Raw genomic sequence first — 22921 nt, 5'->3', positions numbered from 1 at the left:
AATTCAATCTTAAAATAACACGAGGACCAGAGGAATACTTCTCTTTGGCTCCTTTAACCCTAAATCCTGTATCGTGTTTGCCATTAGATAGATTGTTAGCAGAGGGATTATATCAACAGCTCACAGCAACCGTTTTCTCATCAAGTATAGGTTTCAACTGACTTTGATCATTGTTTTTAAGAACAAAAGGAAGTTATTAATTACAAATCTTATCATAGAAATGTCTTGGTAGAGCCAGTATTTCCCACTATTAATATCTTTTTTAAATTAAATTCTGTAAGCAGTTCAAGATGTCAGTATCAGAATAGTCACAAAATAATCATTACAATAAACCTGAGTGTGGACCACTGCTGAGACAGGACAAAAGATGCCAAATGAAATAAGTATAATTGACTGTTTTATTCAGTAATTATACCATTTTTACATATAATACTGTAGCACCGTGGTCTTCAAGAAGTGACTATTTTAATTTGTGAACAATTAAAAAATAGACTTGATACACGATTTTAAGAGATATTCAAATCTTTTTATTCAAATTTGTTTCTAATAATTTTCCTGACAGAGAAAAGTAAAAAGTGAGTACTATTAAGAAGGCTCCCAAGGGGCCTTAACTGTGTTATGAGTTAATTTTCAAATTATAGTGTTTATCCAAAATAAAATTTTGGAGAAGATTGTACTAATTTTTTTTCAGAAATACTTTGAAAAAGAAATACTTCTTTAGAATATCTGAAAGAAAAATGTTTATGTTTTCCAATCATGTCTTTTTGCTGCTTTACTGATGACATTAAGTAGGAATATTATTAATAACATGGTATTTAATGATTAATTAATAAGATCTCTTGATAGGGTAAAAAACATTAGTAGTGGAACCAGCAGTAACCATGTTGTATTTGATATGAAATAAATAGAATCTTACATCTAATCTACTAAGACCTAGTCATGTACTCAATGTGATTTCGACATATGTTTTATTCCTTCAGATTTGTTTGTTTGTTTGTTTGTTTGCTTAGAGATGAACTCATGGCATATGGAAGTTCCCAGGCCAGGGGTTGAATCAGAGCTGTAGCCACCAGCCTATGCCACCGCCACAGCAACGCCAGATATGAGCTGCTTCTGCAACCTACACCACAGCTCATGGCAACGCCAGATCCTTAACCTATTGAGCGAGGCCAGGGATTGAACCTGCATCCTCATGGATACTAGTCGAGTTCATTATCACTGAGCCACAACAGGAGATCCTCCTTTGGATTATTGATACATATCATAATTTAAACAACTGTAGATTCTAAGGTATCATTTTATATTTTAATTTCATTTAAATGATTACATATAAGCTGACCTAATTGGTTATATTAACTGGTTTACTAACCATTTGCTTTTAGCTAACAGGCTCATTTTATTTTCCTCAAGAAAGGATTATTTCTATCTTGCAATATGTAATTTATTAGACATTTTTAGAAGGATAACTTACAAAAAAAATTATAGTCTTACCAAAATGCAGCTTAGTATCATTACACAAAATACCACATTATATCCCTATGAATCCTCATTAGAGTCTGGAAAAAGGACAATCCTCAGAGTTTCTTCTGTCCAGGGGAAAAGTTGGTGGTGGAGTCTGGGAATAATACACACTCGGAGTCAAAAAGTTGGTGAGTCTAGTATTTAAATATACTACTGTGGAACCAGATAGCCTGAGTTCTAGACACTTAAATTAGTCACTTAATGCTCTCTGAAATTCAGCTCCCCTATGTGTAAAAAGGGACTGAGAACTATGTCATAAGGTTTATGAGGAAGTTAAAGTATATGATGCCTTTAATACAGCACCTGACACACAAAATCGTAAATCAGCAGTTGTTACTAGGTCTGTAAAGAAGGGAAGGTCGCAGAAGTGTGTGCTCAGGGACAGTCTGTGACTTTGTGCACAGATTTCTAGAAAAAACTCAGAAAGATGCAGTTATGACGCACGTTGTACCCTGTGGTAAGTGCCTGGGAACCAGTGAGAAAGGACATTAGGGGCAGCTGCTGGTTTAAGGAAGGGAGAACCAGTTTTCTCTGAAGGCTTTTACAGCTTTCTACATGGCTCCATATGCTTGAGTAAGTTGCCAAGGAGATGGCAACTTTTTTTTTTCTTTTTTCTCTAAAGGGTTGAATTCTCTGGAAAAGCTTGCAATCTAGTTTTAGAAGTGCCCCTAATAAAATAAGTGCAATCAGTAGGAACTGAGGCCTCTGTGTGTTTTCACTTCCTCACGACTAGAGTTAAACCAAGTCCAGAATCACCAGTTTTCACATCTAGGCGAATTATTAAACTGGAGTATAATGGCTCTGTCCCCTTGGGAAGAAGTAAAGGTTCTCGTCCCTGAAGGAATGGGAAAGAGAACAGTAGATGTTTAGGGCCTCTCCATGCAAGTGAGGAGATACTCTATAACAAATCTGAAGGCTGGCTTTTGCCTAAGCCATGCCTATAGGATGCATATTGTTTTTCAGGACATCAGGGAGGAATGATGACAAGGAAACATTTCAGGGTGTTTTAGGGGTGTTCTATCAGAGGAGGGAAACCGTTGTACCTCTGAGTCAGTAAAAGAAGGAAAATTTAACCTGAAATCAGGAACAGTGACAGACAACAACAAGCTGTTCTTGGTTTAAATTAATTAGAGAAGGGAAAAGGACTCCTCATCATTTTTTCCTGCTTTTTTTACAGCGTTAATTTGTATTTGCAGTAGAAATGGTGCTCTTAAAATGGTGGTGGTTTCGAGAGGTTACTGATAGAAAAGTCCAAACCACGACAGCTTAACAAATAAAACCCACAGGAGTGCGAGTTGACGGAGTCTTCCAAAGTGAAGGATACCTATGTCTGTGATTATTAAAAATAAATTAGGTGCGTTTACCTATCACATGTACCAACTTTTGCATTATGAAGAATCTAAGATGTTCTTTCCTATCTTCCTCTTCTGAATATATATCAGGATCAGCCTATGGAAAATGCTTCTTTTCTTTTCATACCTTTTTCTGAGCATTATGGGCCCCACGATTTGGATCACTGTCTCATTTAGACAGCCTTCCTCACCAGAACGTTGTGTGATGACAGAAATGCTCTAAATCTGTGCTGTCCAACCTAACAGCCGCTGCCCGCATGGCTACTGAGTACTTGAAAGATGACTGTGCTACTAAAGAACTGATTTAAAAAAAAAAAAAAAAGCTTTATTGAGAAATTATTTACATACTATAAACAATGTAGCTCCAATTTCCATTTCCTGTGCTCTTTATTCCATTGTGTAAATTTGTATGTTCATGTAGTATATATTCCTTCTGCCTGAATTCTTTCCTTAACACTTCTTGCAGTGTGGCGCTATAGTGACAAAATCTTTTAGCTTTTGTGTATCTGAAAGTCTTTCTCTTCATTTTGTTTTTCTATATATTTCTTACCAAATATAGATTTCTAGTTGACAGTGTTTTGATTTCAGTACTTAAAAATAGTGCTCCACTGTCTTCCGACTTGCATTATTTCTCATGAGAAATCTGCTGTCATCCTTATTCTCTGTATGCAATGTGGCTTTTGTCCTCTGACTATTTTTAACATTTTCTGTCTATCACTGATTTTGAGCCATTTAATTAGGATGCACTTTGGTGTACTTTCTTCAGGTTTCTTGTGTTTGGAATTCCTTGAGCTTCATGGAGCTGTGAGTTTATCATTTTATCAAAATTTGAAAAAAGTTAACCTTATGTTATCAAATAATTCTTATGTCACTCCTCCTTTCAATTTGAATATCTGTTGCCTCTCACAGATGTTCTGTTCATTCTTTTTAAAATTCTCTTTGTGTGTGTGTGTGTTTCCTTTTGGATAATTTCTATTGCTAGTTTTTTCAGGGCACTAATATTTTTTTCTGCCATGCCTAGTCATCTTTAATCCCATCCAGTATAATTTTCATTCACTCCTTGTCGTTTTCATCTCTGGGTCTTTTTTACCTCTTTCATATCTCCACTTAACTCTTTGAATGCATAGAATACAGAAATGATAACTGCTATAATGTCCTCATCTTTTAGTTCTAACATAAATGTCTGTTCTGAGTCAGTTTCAATTTACTGATTTTTTTTCGCTTTATTATGGGTTGTATATCCCTGCTTCTTTGCACACCTGATGATTTTTTTATCAGTTACCATTTTGAATTTTATCTTTTTGGATTCTGGATTTTTGAATATTCCTATAAATATTCTTGAGCTTTGTTCTGGGATGTAGGTAAGTAACTTGGAAGTAGTTTGAACTTTTGGTCCTGCTTTCAGTATTTATTAGGTGAAAGTGTAGGAGAGCTCAGCTTAGAGCCAACTGTTCCCAACTAATAAAACAAAACCTTTCAGTGCCCTCTAAGTGTTCAGTTATCTGGAGGAAACAGGCAATATCTCAGCCTTGTGCAAAAATCAGAGAGTGTTATTGATAATCCTTCCAGGTGTTTTTTTGTTGTGTTTTTTTTTTTCCTTTCTTGAAACAGTTTGCTCACATGCATGCAATCACTGATCAGTACTCAGCTAGATATGAACACATGCGGGGATAACTCCCAGTTCTCTGGATTTCCCTCTCTGTGCAGCCACCTCCTCTCTAGTATTCTGCCTCCAAATGCTGGCCTCTTTACTATCCCTAGCTCCATCTTCTCAAGTGAGGGACTCTATCTGATGCTGTGTGGGTGGGCTCTTTTAATATGAGAAACTGTCTCAAGGAAATAAACCGGAACAATCATAGACCTCACCTCTTTTGGTTCCCATATCTCAGAGAGCTCTGTGTTTTATGGGTAGAAGATATCATCTTAATTTTTTTCCATACATTTTATCAGTTTTTGGCCATTTTTAGTTGTTCAGGTGGAAGGGTAAATCTAGTCTGTATGTTCTATTTTGATTAGAATAGAAGTCAGGAACTAGATTCTTAATTTAATTCACTTAAATTTAAATTTATTTATTTATTTATTTTATTTGCTTTTGAGGGCTGCACTCACAGCATATGGAAGTTCCCAGGCTAGGGACTGAATCGGAGCTACAGCTGCCAGCCTATGTCATAGCCACAGCAACACAGGATCTGAGCCATGTCTGTGAACTACATACACCACAGCTCACGACAATGCAGGATCCTCAATTTGCTGAGCAAGGCCAGAGATTGAACCCACAACCTCATGGTTACTAGTCAGATTTGTTTCCACTGTGCCACAATGGGAACTCCTAAATTTACATAGTAATAAGTTGTTTGTAGCTGCCATTATGGATAATAGTTCAGAAACCATTGCTACCAACTGCCCATGTCAAACCAATAACAAATATTGTTACACAGTGATTAGTTTCAGGATACAGCAATGGAACAAATATTTGTCTTTTTAAAATATGTTTTTAGGACTACATAAGGGGCCTAAAGATGATATGGATTTTGTAGTAACAGACTGACTTGGCTATTACCTGTCACTTTTAATATTAATCAGGAAAGATCCAGTTTTTTTGGATGCAACATACAATTTGGACAGAACTTTCTAAGAAAAAGACCACAAACTGAAAACAAAAATCCATATTTGAAAGTAAATATTTGCTTAAAATTAGAAATAAGAAAATTAAATTTAGAAATGAATTGTTACAAATGACAAAGTTTAGAAAATTGATGAATATCACAGACATCGTAAAAACCAGAAATGATATAACATGTATATTACCTCAACATAATATATATAGTGCCTAACATAATATGTACAGATTATACAACTCTATGATACTTTTAATTTTTACATTTTTTGCTGAATACTCTTTTGGTTATGTCTTCACGTAATACAATTCTCTAATGTTTTCAATATAAAGTAAAAAAATAATTCACTCTTTCTTTCCCTAGCACGTTTGATTTCAGTTTCTTACTTGTTAATGAAGTATTAGAAAAGTCCTTTCAGGTTCACCACTCATGGTTTGTAACATCCTATAAATTTGGGGGACTGTTGTCAAGTTTTGGACAAAGCGTCAAGCTTTTCTGATATAATGAGCCGTAAGATTTCAGGGCACTAAAGGAGTTCTTGGGCTATGAAGAATATTAAATACTTTTTGAACTGAGATGTTGAGAACCAGCCTGATCTCAGTGCCTCACTGCGAGATATAACTGTTACGGTGGTTCCACTGAGGTCAATACGTCGTGCGTGACAACAGCAACCTTTCATTTTTACTAAGCGTCGAAGACAATTGAATCGTCCACTTAAAATTTTACGCTTCTGATGATTGTGACCATACTTTCAAGAATGGTTTTTCCTTCATTACCCACATACTTCTGGTGCCAGGCACTTTGGAACGTAGCCGTAAGTTCCACGTCTTCCGCCCTGCATCTTCGTGCCCTGATGCCAGCTGATCTGGCCTGAGGGTGATAGGAGTATTCCTAGAAACCATTCTTACACTTGGATGTTCACCAGTTACCAAACACTATACAAGTGTGACTGCAAAATATACCTCGCTAGCATTCAACCAAGTGTGTTCTCTCCCAGACTTCTTAGCTGAGTCCTCTAAAGCCTGTAGTGTCAACCAACTCAGTGGAAGTTTGATGAAGGGGAAATCAGAGTAGCAGTTGCTTAGACCATCTGCAGCTCAGCTAAAGGACCAAATGTGGCATGAAAGGGACTCAACTTCATTCCTCATCAGGAAAATTCATATTAAAACCACAGAGAATCCCTGCTTTATGCTCACCAGAAAGACTAAAGTTACAGAGACAGAAAACTTCAGTGAGCGAGCTAAGGGTGTGGACCAACTTACACACTTGCTGATGGGAGTGTCAGTATAATCCTTTGGAAAAATGTCTGGTGTAACCCGTTACACCTAAACACATTCGTCCCTCATGTCCTAATATTCCACTCCTAGGTATGTCGGAAATGAGGACGTGTTTACTGAAAACACTATAGTATAATTTTCATAGCGTCACCTCTGAACTAGAATCCACCCAGATGCCCACCGACAGGCACACAGATAAATACATGTGGTATATTCAAATAAGTGACTATCATACAGCAAGGAGTTAATAATCTCTAGCAACATCCAACAGTGTGGCTAAATAATCTAAACATAGTTTTAGTGGAGGCTTCAAGAACAAATGAATAAATATCTTATTATCTGATGTACACAAAGTACAAAACTGAGCACATCTATTCCCTGTGGTCAGCTGTGTGGGAGGGGGAGAGGCGGGGGGGTGACTGAAAGGGGGTCTGGGGCTTTCCTGAGAGAGTGCTGTTCTTGGCCTTGATGCTTTTACCATGTGTGTCTTCCCTTAGAGTCTTTTTATGCATACTGCATTTCAATACAAAGTTTAGAAAACCCAGCATTTCAATTTCTTGATTTTTGAATGACTAAACTCATTCATGCCTAAGGAGACTGAGCCTATTGCTTCACACATTTTTATCACAATCCTCTAAAGATTAATTTCATGAACTTTCAGGAAAAGCCGGCCCCCAAAGCAGCCAGCACTACATTCTTGGCAAAGTTTTTTCCTGTTGCCTGGGTCTTGATTGTGAAAGTGTTGCCTAACCTCAGGTTCTGTAAATGATTTTTAAAAGAGCTTTTATTTACTTTTTAAAAATCTTCTGAGGTTTACGCACAAAAGATCTGCGTGGGGGTTGAATAACTGGAGATCCAGCACATTCCAAGCACCTGCACACTTCCGACGAAGACCACGCCTGGGTTTATGAAAACAAATCCAGGGCAGGTCACAGCATTAACTTTCAGTGGGAGTGAAGGAAGAATAGGTTCAAACACTGGCCCTGCTGGGGCTTGCCGCTGATTTTTTTTTTTTCCCCCACTCTGCAGAAGTTGCTGATGGGCGGGGCATCTAGCAGTCCCTTTAATTCCAGAGCTGCGTTTCAGTTTCCTTTTGCAGCAAATAGTTTCCTGCGCTTTTCACAGTTTTGAGCAGAGCAGAACCTGACACAGTGTTGAACACTCAACTCCTAGATGTACCCTGAACGGTCCCCAAAATGAGATGTCCAGCAAAGTTTGTGTGGCTAATATTGTGGACTGTTTGTGTTGCAGAAGGTAAGAGTGAAAATAGAGAAGACTTTTTTTTTCTATATTGCTGACATTTGCTAGCGTGGGTTTTTGGTGATAAAAATTTGGTCTAGAAAATGTGATCCAGTTACTGTTCTGCAGCTTAGTGTGTGAGAGGCTTTTGACACTGTTCAGTTTAAAAAAAGATAAGCAGCTTATTCGAATGGCATATCTGATTACTCATAATTTTAATGTGAAATTTCAGAAAATGTTTTAATAAATATTTTTTAAAACTGTAAGATGTCAAAATCATTGCCTTTGTAATTATCGTAAAGTGTAGTTTACTCTTTTTTGCTTAAAATTTTCACCCGAATGCCTTGTGTAGAAGTACTGAGAACTATGTGAACATCCATAGAACCAGAAAATAAATTAGACAGTCAAAGCCTTCAAATCACAGTGACTGGAGTTGTTTCAGATAGAGATGTTAACTCTTCCTAAAGAAAGAGTTATTTATCGTTTACAACTGATATTGCCATGGCCTTAAAAGTCTTGGAGATGAGCGTCACCTGTATCATTAGAATGAAAATATATGAAATTGAAAAAATCGACTATGCAACCTTTATAAAAGTAGCTCAGTTGGGTTTTTTGCCCTATGGCTATGTATAAGCTATCCTAGAAGAACCTTTAGTAGTGACTATGCGTGTAGGCAGGAGTTTCTAATATCAGTAAGACAATTTCTGGATAATTTAGTTCTATCACCTTTTCTTAATGGATTAAATAGTTTCTTCTTGGAGGAAATTTGATTTCCTAGTTCAAGATAGGTAACTAATTGTGTAGTAAATATTTGATGGACTTTTTAAATGTTATCATTATAAATTTCCAATATTTTTCACCAAATCAATACATTTTGATTGATGACTCTTTCAAGTCAGGCTCTAATCAGTGAGGAATATTAACAAATAAAACAAAACGTCTGTCTTTGAGGGACTTCAATCTAAAACATAAAGACGGATATATTTTTTAAGTTATATCCTTTAGTAATTTCATTTTAGGTTTTCCAAAATGTGCTCAATGCTTTTTGAAAGATAGAGCCTTTTTCAGTTATATATGACAATAAGCTCTTGCTTGATTTTTAGCATGTAAATCTTATATCCAGCCACCTTCTTAACTAGGTATACAGCCATTTCCCTGTTCATAAAACTGTTACAAATAATACTAACTGATATTACGACACAATATACCAAAGTATGATTGTACTGGCAAAGAGTTCTGGAACAATGTTAATCTTACCAATCTCAGCAGACATCCTTTTCTTTAAAGTGTTTTTGTCTTTTCTCGAATTTAGGAATGCTTTTAGTGCCTCACAACTAACATATTGTTTGCCGAGGTCTTATGTAGATTGCATTTATCATGTACAAAAGATTTCTTTTGTTTCTTGGTCATGTTTAAAACTAAGAATCCTTGCCAAGTTTAGTTACACTGTTTCAGTGATGACAAAGTCATATTTGAAATAGAGATTAAAATTGGACACCACAAAGTATAAGTGATAAAAAAATTAATAATAGCGATGTAAACGTCTCACTTACCTAATTGATTCCCGCTAATTTCACTTGCTTTTTTTTACATTTCATCAATGTATGTCTAAAGGTGACATCAGTTTTCTGCTGGTGAATTGGGCATTAGTGCTACACACATAATGGTGAGAATGGCCATAAATCTGACCACTTCCTAAAGTATAACTTTAGTATTTAAAGCAACACTTAAATGCTCATAATTTTCACAAAAATTATGAGCCTCATAGTTTTCACAAAAGCACACACAATGCACAAGCTAATAGAGAAAAAATTATATCACCTTTCACTGGATATAGAACTGCTATTTTATTCCTCATTTACCAAATATTTCTGAAACTAAGTTCGTTGAAATGCCCATCAGTTCCACCGTTGTAGCCCAACCTCACAGAAACTTTACTCAACAGAGTGGCCTTGATCATTAAAAATATCCATATATATGTCAACGTCTGCCTCTGTTTTTGTCTCCCGCGTAGAAATAAGGATGGAATACAGATAGAGGCTGAGAAATACTGAATGGAAGATGAATGCTGAAAGTGAGAAACGGAGAAAAGACAGTTGTGTACACTATCAGCGTCTTCTCTCCTCAACTAGATACTTACAGCATCTCAGCATTTCATAAATGGTCTCTGTGCTGTGCATAGTGAACATTCCTCAAAAAATACTACTTGCTACCAAAAAGGACTAGAGGTCAACATGATAGAATTTATAAGCTCAATTGCCTACTTTCCTTCCCTTTTTAAAAAGATACTAGAGACCTAGTATCTTTGAGTTTAAATACAGTAGGTCGTCTGCATTTAACATTTCTAGTTGTATAGAAATGGAACATGAGTTGCTTCTTTGTAAAAGGCACGGCTGGAGAGTCACCCCAGGCTACTAAGAATCTGGTCAGATTTACAAAGTTTAGAATAACAACCCCTTGGTTATACTACATAGTTTCTGCTTTTTGGAATATCTTGTAACCAAGCTTTTCAGGAAGACCTTTGAGATTCAAGGTCCAGAAAGCATATACTCTGCGAAATTAGCCATGGCCCAGAAATTCAGGGCAGATTAAAAATAAATAAATGAAAACACAGCTGAAACATGTTCAGTACATGCTGGCTATTTGTTTAAAGAAATACGTGGTTTCTAATTCTGAGGTTTAAAGGGCAGAAAAGTTCTTTCAGGACCTGGAATATGTTACATAACAAAAAGAGATTCTATTCCAACACAGAGAGAACTTTTTAAAAAATATTCTATTGCTTCAAGTCCAAGACAATTTCGAATGAGTTAACTCTAATATAAAAAAAAAAAAAGTAGAAGAAGAATTAAAATCTGTGTGTTTGTTTCTGTTTTAAAAATAAGTTCTTTTGCATCATTTTTATTAGATTCCACATGTATGCTTACCAAAGGGGAAATTGTGGGGGGTGAGGAAGGAATTGGGAGGATGGGAATAATATATGCACACTACTGTACAAAACAGACGATTAGCAAGAACCTACTGTATAGCTCAGGGAAATCTACTCAGTCGTTTGTAGTAACCCATAAGGGAAGAAAGAAAGATAGGTAGATAGATTTATCGATAGATCGATCGATAGACAGACAGATGTAACCAATTCACTTTGCTGTTCACCTGAAACTAATACATTGTAAGTCAACTATCCTCCAATACAATTTTAAAATAAGTAAACAAATAAAAGAATTGATATTATGATCATAAGAATCAATTATAAATTCAGAAAATTACTCTTCTCTAGAGATAGATGTGAACATATGTGTAGTTTTTAATGCAGAACACTCGTGAGAGTGGCGTATAATTCTGAATTCTACATTTCAGTTCTCATGTGATAAACAAGAATTCCCCCTTCTCCACCCCACCCCACCCCACATTTTTAGAGGTAGTAGTGTGAGAATGGACCTATAATGGTGTGATTTAAGGTAGAGCCATGGCCCAACTGTCTTCAGTATCTTCTCTCTAAAACATTTTACATATTGATGATACCATAAATTCTTCCAGTCTGAAATTTATATGGAATGACAAATACTGTGAATATAAGTATGTTGGGATAGTTAAATTTAGTATCATTCCCCACAGTTTACTGTGAATTACTCTATGTTGATAAGTTGCATGCAGTGATGTTAGTGGAGAAAGGTAGAACTGAATGACGAGGAGGTAAAAACATGACTAAGCAATTCTGGAAGATGAGGTGCACCCAGGAAGGAAGGGCTGGTGGGGGAAGTGCTCTGCCAGGTGCTCAGAGAAGGGCCCAAGAAAATGCCCCCAAGAATGGCATGAGAGGGACAGCCTTGCTGATTTTAAGCCTAGGCTTGTCCCGGGCGTGTATATGCTCCTCTTTTGCCTGCATGTAAATTTCAGCTAGAACTGAATTCTTTAAGTATTGCTAAAATTTCCGCACTGGAAGTAAATATGCAAATATAAGCAGAAGCTCAGGTTGCTGGATTCTTCATGTTGGCCTATGGCTGCTGGGGCTTGAGCTTCAGCCTAAATTGACCTATTTTTATTCCCTCAATCTCTGATCGTTCTACAGCCTTTGCCAATTTTCCTTCTTCCCAGCTCTGCTGCCTCCTCCTCCTCACCCCACACATCATCCCCCACCTGCCTGCCTGGGAGATACTGCCAGCCAGTCTGTCCCAAGGCCACTTAACTAAAGTGCAGTTTACCCATTTCCTACTGGCTTTAAGCAGACTCAGAACACACAGTGCACAGAAAGGACATGATGTCATTGAAAAAATGAAGTGTTACCTTTTAGCGTAAGAGTATAAGGAAACGTTACCAAAATGGCTCACGAAAGCAAAATAATGGAACAGGAAAAAAAAATCCCAAAAATAATAAAAGGAAAGGGACAAAAAAGATTTCACAGAGCACTTTTATTTGCTTTGACATCTTAACCGAGAGAGCCAAGTTTCTCACAAACTTTGTTAACCAGAAATGTAATAGATAGAAAAGTGATTATAGAAATGTTCCTTCAAAGGTTCCTCAGAGTTTTTTTGAGCTAAAGTAACAGATGATTTCTGACTAATATAAATTCAAACTTAGACAAGATGTAGAATGGAATTACAGATGTTAGTTTCTTGGGTTCATAAAACAGAGGTTTAAGCATACTAAATATCTGTTCTCATTTTTTTATTGTAGTTCATTTACAATGTTCTGTCAGTTACTGCTGTACAGCAAAGTGACTCAGTCATATATATATGACTGTGTGTGTGTGTATACACACATTATCCTCCATCGTGTTCCATCACGAGTGACCAGATACAGTTCCCTGTGCTGTACAGCAGGGTCTTGTTGCTCATCCACTCCAAATGCAATAGTTTCCATCTACTAACACCAGACTCCCAGACCATCCCACTGCCTCCTTCTCCCCTTTGGCAACCACAAGTCTGTTCTCCATGTCCCTGAGTTTGTTTCTTTTCTGTAGATAGGTTCATTGGTGCCATATATTAGATTGCAAGTATTAGTGATATCATACTTTTTTTTTTTTTGTCTTTCTCCATGTCTTATCTTCTTACATTTGCTGCCATCTATGATGGTTTTCCCCCAGGTTATATATCATGGAAAGGCTCTGAAATAGCTTTGCATTCTTTCATTACTTTGTTTATTCGATGATCATTTTTTTTTTGGTGACTACTAAGTGCCACGTATTATGACAAACACCTTCCAAAAGGAGCTCATTTAGGAGGCAAAACAAAAGGGACAATTAATGTATTTGACTAATATATTGTATTTTATTATATAAAGTATTTTGATGGAGATAAACAAAAACATCATAGGATCACTTGGGGAAGACAATAAACTCAAACTGGAATGAAAGGAAAGAGTAGGGTGGTATCGAAGAGTTGGTTTGTAAGAGGTGCGATGAAGAGAGAGAGAAATGTGTCAGGGTTGTGATGACATGTTGGGTGGGTTTTGAAGTTTGAATAGGAGTTAACCAGATGAGGATGACCAAGAGGAAATTCAAGGGTGTATAAAAAGGACCAAAGTGGTTCTGTAAAACCAGAGGACTCCAGTCATCTCCCGTATTTCCAATTGTTTAATCAGTTGAACTTGCACAAGGACTACAGGTAAAGTTGAGTATAGCGTGTGTTGTTTTTCTTCCCTTTCTTGAATCCCCAAAATGGTCTTGACAGTCCATATTCTCAGGGAGGTTACATTTTGATGTCAGGACAGATGAAATCCTAGTAAATGTAAATGCAACTATGAACCACTGAACTAGTTGTGAAGGAAGTGAAGTAGGGGCTGAGGGAAAATGAGAGAGATAGAGAAGTGGGGTGTAGAGATTTAGCCCAGCTGGTCTTGGAACCTAGAGATAAGTGCTTCACTGGAGGAAGTGATATTTGAGCAGAACCTGAAAGATAAAACAAAACCAGCCACCAAAGTCTGCAGTCAATGTATTTGAGGAGGAGAGAACATGATGTGCAAAAGGCATAAGGGAAAAAATATATTTGAGATGCTCAACTAAATACAAACAATCAAACCAGGGTGGCTTTGGCACAATTAATAAATGGTAGAGGTGACAGGATGAAATCAGAGACAATGGCAAGAGCCACGTACTGGTGCCCAAGTCAAGGAAAGGAGTCCTATAAGGAGAAGTTGTAGGAAAATTTTAATCCCAGGAGAGACATGACCAAATCTGCAGAAATCACTTGTGGTGAATGGGAGCGGGGCACTGAGGGACTGATTAGCAGGTTGGGTCATGTAGTTAAGCTACAGATGATGAGCATCAGAACTAAGATTTTGTAGAAGGCAGTGAAAAGATGGGAAAGTGAAATAGGGGTAATACCATCTTTTTCTTACAGAGTCAAGAGATGCCCTTTAAAGTTCATGGACAAAGCACCAGTTTTAAGTATGATTTGAAGTGAAAAGTGTAATCACTATGAGAACTCTTTATACATAGTAAATATGGATACACCGAGTGGAAATTTTGAGAAGTGGGTAGAAAGATTACCTGAAAGAGTTGTATCCTTGTCTTTCTTGTCTGATTGTTGACAGCAATTGACAGAAGGATAAATGTATTACTCTTCAGGTAGATGCATTACCTTAATAAAAATCATTTAAATCAAATAAACTGATGGAACTGTATTACTTCTCCTTCTCATTAGCTCAATAACAGGATAGGAACTAAATGTATCAAAATGTTAATACATTAGTGAAAAGTAGTTCTCTACTCACATTGGCATCTATATGTGAAATTTAATTTTTCCTGTAATCTAAATGCATGAATTGGATTTGAATTTCAGAAGTGGAAATACACACACATTAGCCTGTAGTTAAACACAAAATTTTTATGTAAAAACATGGATATTACGTTGAGAAAAACAAAACCAAAAACTAGGGCTTTTGGGGAGAGGTGGGTTGGAAGAGCTGCAGGTGCTGCTTTATGATAGGGCATTACTACCATCTAGTGGAGTAAAAGTATGTTTACCTAAATTTTAGAAATAAACCAATGTGGAATCCTCGATTACAAAGTTTCCCAACAAATGTGCTAAGAATTTGCAAAAACGTCAGAGAAAAATTAGTGCATATGAAAGCCCACACAAGTGGCTGAATCATATTCCATTATATGTATACATAGTAATTCTTTATCCGCTCATCTGTCAAGGAGCGACTAGGTTATTTCCACATCTTGGCTATTCTGAGTAATGCCACAGTGAACATGGGAGTGAAAGCATCTGATTCTAATTTAGAAAAAAACCGTTGATCTTGAACTGGAGCATTTAATCCCATTTCTAGACAATGAAATCACTGATATGTTTGAGATAGAGCCTAATACCCAATCCCCTTTTTCTGTATTTTTTCCTCTCTGAGCTTACCATCTTTTGATTTAGTCATTTTTTGTTATTTTATCTTTTCCAGTCAAGCAGGCTGGAAGCTTTTAATCTCAATTCTTGCTTCTATAATTTTGACACTTAAAAACATTTGTTCTTATCAAGGTTTCATGCTTTTTTTTTTTTTTTTTTTTTTTTTCTTTTTGCCATTTCTTGGGCTGCTCTTGTGGCATATGGAGGTTCCCAGGCTAGGGGTCTAATCGGAGCTGTAGCCGCCGGCCTACACCAGAGCCACAGCAACACGGGATCCGAGCCACGTCTGCAACCTACACCACAGCTCACGGCAACGCCGGATCGTTAACCCACTGAGTAAGGGCAGGGATCGAACCCGCAACCTCATGGCTCCTAGTCGGATTCGTTAGCCACTGTGCCACGACGGGAACTCCTAATGCTAATTTATTCATCAGGGTACCACCAGAGAAAAATAATCAGTAAAAATTGGTCACCTATCTATCTAATCTATCTATCCATCTATCTATCTATCTGTTCATTCAACTGCCTACTGAAAGAGAGCTCTATTACAAGACAAGAAATTGTCCACGGCAATTGTGGACAAGCAGATCTAAGATCCATTGGGCAGGCTGTCTAGAGGGAAAAACACAGGCAAGGAAGCTGTGGTCAACAGTAGAATTTCTTCTCTTTTTTGGATTAGGCTCCGCTATGCTTTTAAAACCATTCAAGTGATTTAATCAGGCCCACACAAATTACACATATTATCCAGCATAATCACCTTGTTTAAAATTAATGACTTAGAGAGGACAAGATGGCGGAGGAGTAGGGGGACACGCTCGCCCTCTCCCACAAACACAACAAAAAAAGCACATCTACAGAAGAAATGACTCGCACAGAACAACAACCAATCGCTGGCAGAGGAACCTAATCTCCAATAACGGCAAGAAATTCGTGACATTATTGGGCAGAACGGGAGAAAAGAGGAGAGTGAGAGAAGGTGAATCCGAGCGGGACGGGCGCTCCCGAAAGGGAACTGCGGAGGGGAAAGGGATCCCGCACCCTGGAAAGTCACCTACCGGGCGAAAGATCAAACGAACCGGAGGAATCTCCAGATGCAGAGAAGAGTGTAGCAGTAAGTTGGAGTACGGAAAAACGATCAAGAACCCAACGGACCATCTGAACTACGGGCACAGTCACCAAAAATTGAGACGCCTGGGTGGGGGCTGGGCACCGAATCCTCGGCTCCAGAGGTTAGTCCCCGGGAAAGGGCCGGGGGACGCCTGGGTGGGGGCTGGGCACCGAGACCTCAGCTCTGAAGGTTGGTCCCCGAGAGGGGGCCGGGGACGCCTGGGTTGGGGCTGGGCACCGAGACCTCGCCTCCGAAGGTTAGTCCCCAAGAAAGGGCCGGGGGACGCCTGGGGGGGGGGGCTGGGCACCGAGACCTCGGCTCCAGAGATTAGTCCCCGGGCTAGGGGGGCGGGGAAGAGCGGAAACTGCTTGGGAGGTCTCTAAACCATTTGACGGGGCAGAGACTGCCTGGGAGACTAGAAAACAAAGCTGTCGCAGAGGAAGGGAGCAATACTCTAGGGGCGGGGAAGTGGAAAGCCGCCTCAGAGGGAACCTGGGAGAAGAGCCTGGTCTGCGCCAGTGCTGGGGAGGGGAGAGAAGAAGGGGTGGGTCCCCATAGAATACCCCCCACGCCACAACAAGCTTACAGGCCCGCTAGCTAGCAGAAAGCTGTGCTTCCCAGTGCATTCCCTCCCCCCACCCCCACCACCCCCTACGCTCTCGCCGAACCTGGGGCTGCCTGCCATCCAGGAGGGCTGGCCTCAACAATTGCCTGAGCCTACCACCGCAGGGGCTCTCCCTGCACAGGCCTGCTTGCCCTTTGGAGGGGCTACACTTCCACAGAGCAGCACCAAACACCACCAGCCCCCTAAAAAAGGCCTGCAGCCCAGAAAAGCTAGAACAAGCCTAGCCAGGCCGTGAATAGATCGACCTAATTCTCTGACGGTTTTTCTGAGACGGGCTCCCCCGGGGAGGAGCCTCTTGAGTCTCCAAGGGCCTTGCTACACGCCCAAGACCCTAGGGGGTGCTAAGACCTAGTGGACCAGCTGCATAGGACTGCCAGCTCCAGGCAGGACCCCCTGCAGCCCAGAAAAGCTGCAACAAGCCTGGCCGAATCGGGAAAAGATCTCAGACGGTCTTTCGGAGTCGGGCTGTCCTGGGGAGGAGCCTCTTGAGTCTCCAAGGGCCCTGCTACCCGCACAAGACCCCAAGGGGTGCTGAGACCTAGTGGACCAGCTGCATAGGACTGCCAGCTCCAGGCAGGACCCCCTGCAGCCCAGAAAAGCTGCAACAAGCCTGGCCGAATCGGGAAAAGATCTCAGACGGTCTTTCTGAGTCGGGCTGTCCTGGGGAGGAGCCTCTTGAGCCTCCAAGGGCCCTGCTACCCGCCCAAGACCCCAGGGGGTGCTGAGACCTAGTGGACCAGCTGCATAGGACTGCCAGCTCCAGACAGGACCCCCTGCAGCCCAGAAAAGCTGCAACAAGCCTGGCCGAATCGGGAAAAGATCTCAGACGGTCTTTCTGAGTCGGGCTGTCCTGGGGAGGAGCCTCTTGAGCCTCCAAGGGCCCTGCTACCCGCCCAAGACCCCAGGGGGTGCTGAGACCTAGTGGACCAGCTGCATAGGACTGCCAGCTCCAGGCAGGACCCCCTGCAGCCCAGAAAAGCTGCAACAAGCCTGGCCGAATCGGGAAAAGATCTCAGACGGTCTTTCTGAGTCGGGCTGTCCTGGGGAGGAGCCTCTTGAGCCTCCAAGGGCCCTGCTACCCGCCCAAGACCCCAGGGGGTGCTGAGACCTAGTGGACCAGCTGCATAGGACTGCCAGCTCCAGGCAGGACCCCCTGCAGCCCAGAAAAGCTGCAACAAGCCTGGCCGACTTGGGAAAAGATCCCAGACGGTCTTTCTGAGTCGGGCTGTCCTGGGGAGGAGCCTCTTGAGTCTCCAAGGGCCCTGCTACCCGCCCAAGACCCCAGGGGGTGCTGAGACCTAGTGGACCAGCTGCATAGGACTGCCAGCTCCAGGCAGGACCCCCTGCAGCCCAGAAAAGCTGCAACAAGCCTGGCCGAATCGGGAAAAGATCTCAGACGGTCTTTCTGAGTCGGGCTGTCCTGGGGAGGAGCCTCTTGAGCCTCCAAGGGCCCTGCTACCTGCCCAAGACCCCAGGGGGTGCTGAGACCTAGTGGACCAGCTGCATAGGACTGCCAGCTCCAGGCAGGACCCCCTGCAGCCCAGAAAAGCTGCAACAAGCCTGGCCGACTTGGGAAAAGATCCCAGACGGTCTTTCTGAGTCGGGCTGTCCTGGGGAGGAGCCTCTTGAGTCTCCAAGGGCCCTGCTACCCGCCCAAGACCCCAGGGGGTGCTGAGACCTAGTGGACCAGCTGCATAGGACTGCCAGCTCCAGGCAGGACCCCCTGCAGCCCAGAAAAGCTGCAACAAGCCTGGCCGACTTGGGAAAAGATCTCAGACGGTCTTTCTGAGTCGGGCTGTTCTGGGGAGGAGCCTCTTGAGTCTCCAAAGGCCCTGCTACCCGCCCAAGACCCCAAGGGGTGCTGAGACCTAGTGGACCAGCTGCATAGGACTGCCAGCTCCAGGCAGGACCCCCTGCAGCCCAGAAAAGCTGCAACAAGCCTGGCGGAATCGGGAAAAGATCTCAGACGGTCTTTCTGAGTCGGGCTGCCCTGGGGAGGAACCTCTTGAGTCTCCAAGGGCCCTGCTACCCGCCCAAGACCCCAGGGGGTGCTGAGAACCAAGTGAAATCTGCTACCATCGTGGGGTGGACCTCCCAGTCCTGTCTGCCCTCAGGAAGTCCTCCTTTGCTTCAAAGAAACACTGTTAGTCCCATCAACACTCCAGAAAAGCCACACTGCCTCAAAAAAAGATTGACCAACAACGACAGCCCTCAGGAAATATTCCAGGGCAGTGACAAGGCAAACACTACCCGATAACAGAGAGTACAACTCCCTCAGGAGAAAGAAGACAACAAGCAAGATGAAGAAGCTGAGAAACCACCCCCAGTCAAACCAACAGGAGAACTCACCTAAAACAGTCAACAATGAAACTGATCTCTGCAGTCTGACAGACCTGGAGTTCAAAAGAGAAATAGTGAAAATACTGAAGGAATTAAGAGAAGATATGAACAGCAATGCAGATACCCTCAGAAAGGAGCTAGAAAATATAAGGAGGAGCCAAGAAAAACTAGAACATTCATTTGCAGAGATGCAAACTGAACTAGGGGCAGTAAAAACCAGAATGAATAATGCAGAAGAACGAATCAGTGATATGGAAGATAGAATAATGGAAATCACTCAATCTGGTCAACAGACAGAAAACCGAATCAAAAAACTGGAAAGCAATATAAGAGACCTATGGGATAATATAAAACGGGCCAATCTACGCATAATAGGAATTCCAGAAGGAGTAGAAAAAGATAAAGGAATGGAAAATATATTTGAAGAAATTATCGCTGGAAACTTCCCAAATCTAAAGGATACTGGATTCAAGATACAAGAAGCACAGAGGGCCCCAAACAAACTGAACCCAAACAGACCCACACCAAGACACATCATAATAAAAATGGCAAAAGTTAGTGATAAAGAGAGGATCCTAAAGGCAGCAAGAGAAAAACAGAATGTTACCTACAAGGGAACCCCCATAAGAATATCAGCTGATTTCTCTACAGAAACACTACAGGCCAGGAGGGAATGGCAAGAGATATTTAAAGTGCTCAAAGGAAAAAATATGCAACCTAGAATACTTTATCCAGCAAGAATATCATTTAAAATAGAAGGGGAAATAAAAATTTTTCCCAACAAACAAAAACTTAAAGAATACAGCAACACAAAACCCAGGTTAAAGGAAATATTGAAAGGGCTTCTCTAAACCAAAAAGAAAGGAAGGAAAGGGAAGAAAAAAGAAAAGAAAAAAAAAAAAAAAGAAGAAGAAGAAGAAGAGGAAGAACTAGGACTGAGGAAGATACAATCAGAGAGCAGTCACTCAAATAAGCCAGCATACAGATTTAATCATGAACATGCTTCAAACAAAATAAAATTAAAAAGAAAAAAATAAAAGAGTCATCAAAACCATAAAATGTGGGCAAGGGATGTTAGGAGGTAAATAATCCTTTTTGTTTGTATGTATGTCTCTCTTCTTAATTTTAATATAATAATGAAGTGTTTGAACTTACAGGACCATCAGGCTAAAACACACAATTATGGGAAGGGGTTAGCATACTTAAAAAACAGGGCAACCACAAGCCAAAACCAAATATTGCATTTGCAAAAAATGAAAAAAAAAAATACACTCAAGCAGATAATAACAGGAGACCATCCAACCAAAAAAAAAAAAAAAAGAAGAATGGAGAACCATAGAATCAACTGGAACACGAGGATCAAATGGCAATAAATAATCATCTATCAATTATCACCTTAAATGTCAATGGACTGAATGCCCCAATCAAAAGACACAGAATGGCTGAGTGGATAAAACGGCAAAAACCTTCAATATGCTGCCTACAAGAAACTCACCTTAGGACAAAAGATACATATAGATTGAAAGTGAAAGGCTGGGGAAAAGTATTTCATGCCAATAGACATGACAGAAAAGCAGGAGTTGCAACGCTCATATCAGACAAAATAGACTTTAAAACAAAAGACATAAAGAAAGACAAAGAAGGACACTATTTAATGATTAAGGGATCCATCCAAGGAGAGGATGTTACTATCATCAACATATATGCCCCAAACATAGGAGCACCCAGATACATACAACAAATATTAACAGACATAAAGGGAGATATTGATGAGAATACAATCATAGTAGGAGACCTAAATACCCCCCTCACATCAATGGACAGATCCTCTAGACAGAAAACCAATAAAGCAACAGAGATCCTAAAGGAAACAATAGAAAAGTTAGACTTAATTGATATCTTCAGGACACTACATCCAAAAAAATCAGAATACACATTCTTCTCAAATGCTCATGGAACATTCTCAAGAATCGACCACATATTGGGACATAAAGCGAATCTCAATAAATTTAGGAGCATAGAAATTATCTCAAGTATCTTCTCTGACCACAATGCCATGAAATTAGAAATCAACCATGGGAAAAGGAAAGAGAAAAAACCTACTCCATGGAGACTAAACAACATGCTACTAAAAAACCAATGGGTCAATGAGGAAATCAAGAAGGAAATTAAAAACTATCTTGAAACAAATGATAATGAAGACATAACCTCTCAAAATCTATGGGATGCTGCGAAAGCAGTGCTCAGAGGGAAATTTATAGCAATCCAGGCCTTTCTCAAAAAAGAAGAAAGATCCCAAATTGACAACTTAACCCTCCACCTAAATGAATTAGAAAAAGAAGAACAAAGAAGTCCTAAAGTCAGCAGAAGGAAGGAAATTGTAAAGATCAAAGAAGAAATCAATAAAATAGAGACTCAAAAAACAATAGAGAAAATTAATAAAACCAAGAGCTGGTTCTTTGAAAAGGTGAACAAAATTGATAAACCCCTGGCCAGACTCACTAAAAAGAGGAGAGAAAGAACCCAAATCACCAAAATTATAAATGAAAAAGGAGAAATCACAACGGATACAGCAGAAATACAAAAAACCATAAGAGAATACTATGAACAACTATATGGCAATAAGTTTGACAATCTGGAAGAAATGGACAATTTTCTAGAATCTTACAGCCTGCCAAAACTGAATCAAGCAGAAACAGACCAACTGAACAGACCAATCACTAGAAATGAAATTGAAGAGGTCATAAAATCACTCCCTACAAATAAAAGCCCAGGACCAGATGGCTTCACAGGTGAATTCTATCAAACATATAAAGAGGAATTGGTGCCCATCCTCCTTAAACTCTTTCAAAAGGTTGAAGAAGAAGGAATACTCCCAAAGACATTCTATGAGGCCACCATCACCCTCATTCCAAAACCAGGCAGAGATACCACCAAAAAAGAAAACTATCGCCCAATATCATTGATGAATATAGATGCAAAACTTCTCAACAAAATCTTAGCCAACCGAATCCAACAACATATCAAAAAAATTATACACCATGACCAGGTTGGGTTCATCCCAGGTTCACAAGGATGGTTCAACATACGCAAATCAATCAACATCATACACCACATTAACAAAAAAAAAGTCAAAAATCATATGATCATCTCAATAGATGCAGAAAAAGCATTTGACAAAGTTCAACATCCATTCATGATCAAGACCCTCGCCAAAGTGGGTATAGAGGGAACATTCCTGAATATAATCAAAGCCATTTATGATAAACCCACAGCAAATATAATCCTCAATGGGGAAAAACTGAAAGCCTTCTCACTCAAATCTGGAACAAGACAGGGATGCCCACTCTCACCACTGCTCTTCAACATAGTTTTGGAAGTCTTAGCCACAGCAATTAGACAAACAAAAGAAATCAAAGGCATCCATATAGGAAGAGAAGAGATCAAACTGTCACTGTATGCAGATGACATGATTCTATACCTAGAAAACCCTAAGGACTCAAC

At 40.1% G+C, this 22921-nt stretch overlaps 1 protein-coding gene across 5 annotated transcripts in view; it reads left to right on the top strand.

The window, feature by feature from the left end:
• Positions 1 to 22921, top strand: part of CFH (complement factor H) — a 127112-nt gene that overhangs the window by 25060 nt on the left and 79131 nt on the right. For 3 of the 5 annotated variants that reach the window (XM_021081845.2, XM_021081843.2, XM_021081844.2), the window contains exon 1: positions 7859 to 8022. The exons of 1 other annotated variant lie outside the window; for it this stretch is intronic. In XM_021081845.2, coding sequence (XP_020937504.2) covers positions 7965 to 8022 — 58 coding nt within the window. In that variant the 5' untranslated portion in view covers positions 7859 to 7964. 5 annotated transcript variants of the gene reach the window in all.

This window comes from Sus scrofa, chromosome 10, assembly GCF_054392235.1.
Source record: "Sus scrofa isolate SSC_HxYL_T2T_F1_AM1 chromosome 10, Sscrofa_HxYL_maternal_Yorkshire_Landrace_v2.0, whole genome shotgun sequence".
In the NCBI taxonomy this organism is placed as follows: domain Eukaryota; kingdom Metazoa; phylum Chordata; class Mammalia; order Artiodactyla; family Suidae; genus Sus; species Sus scrofa.
Note: the sequence above shows the minus strand (reverse complement) of the source record. Positions and strands in the feature narration are given on the sequence as shown.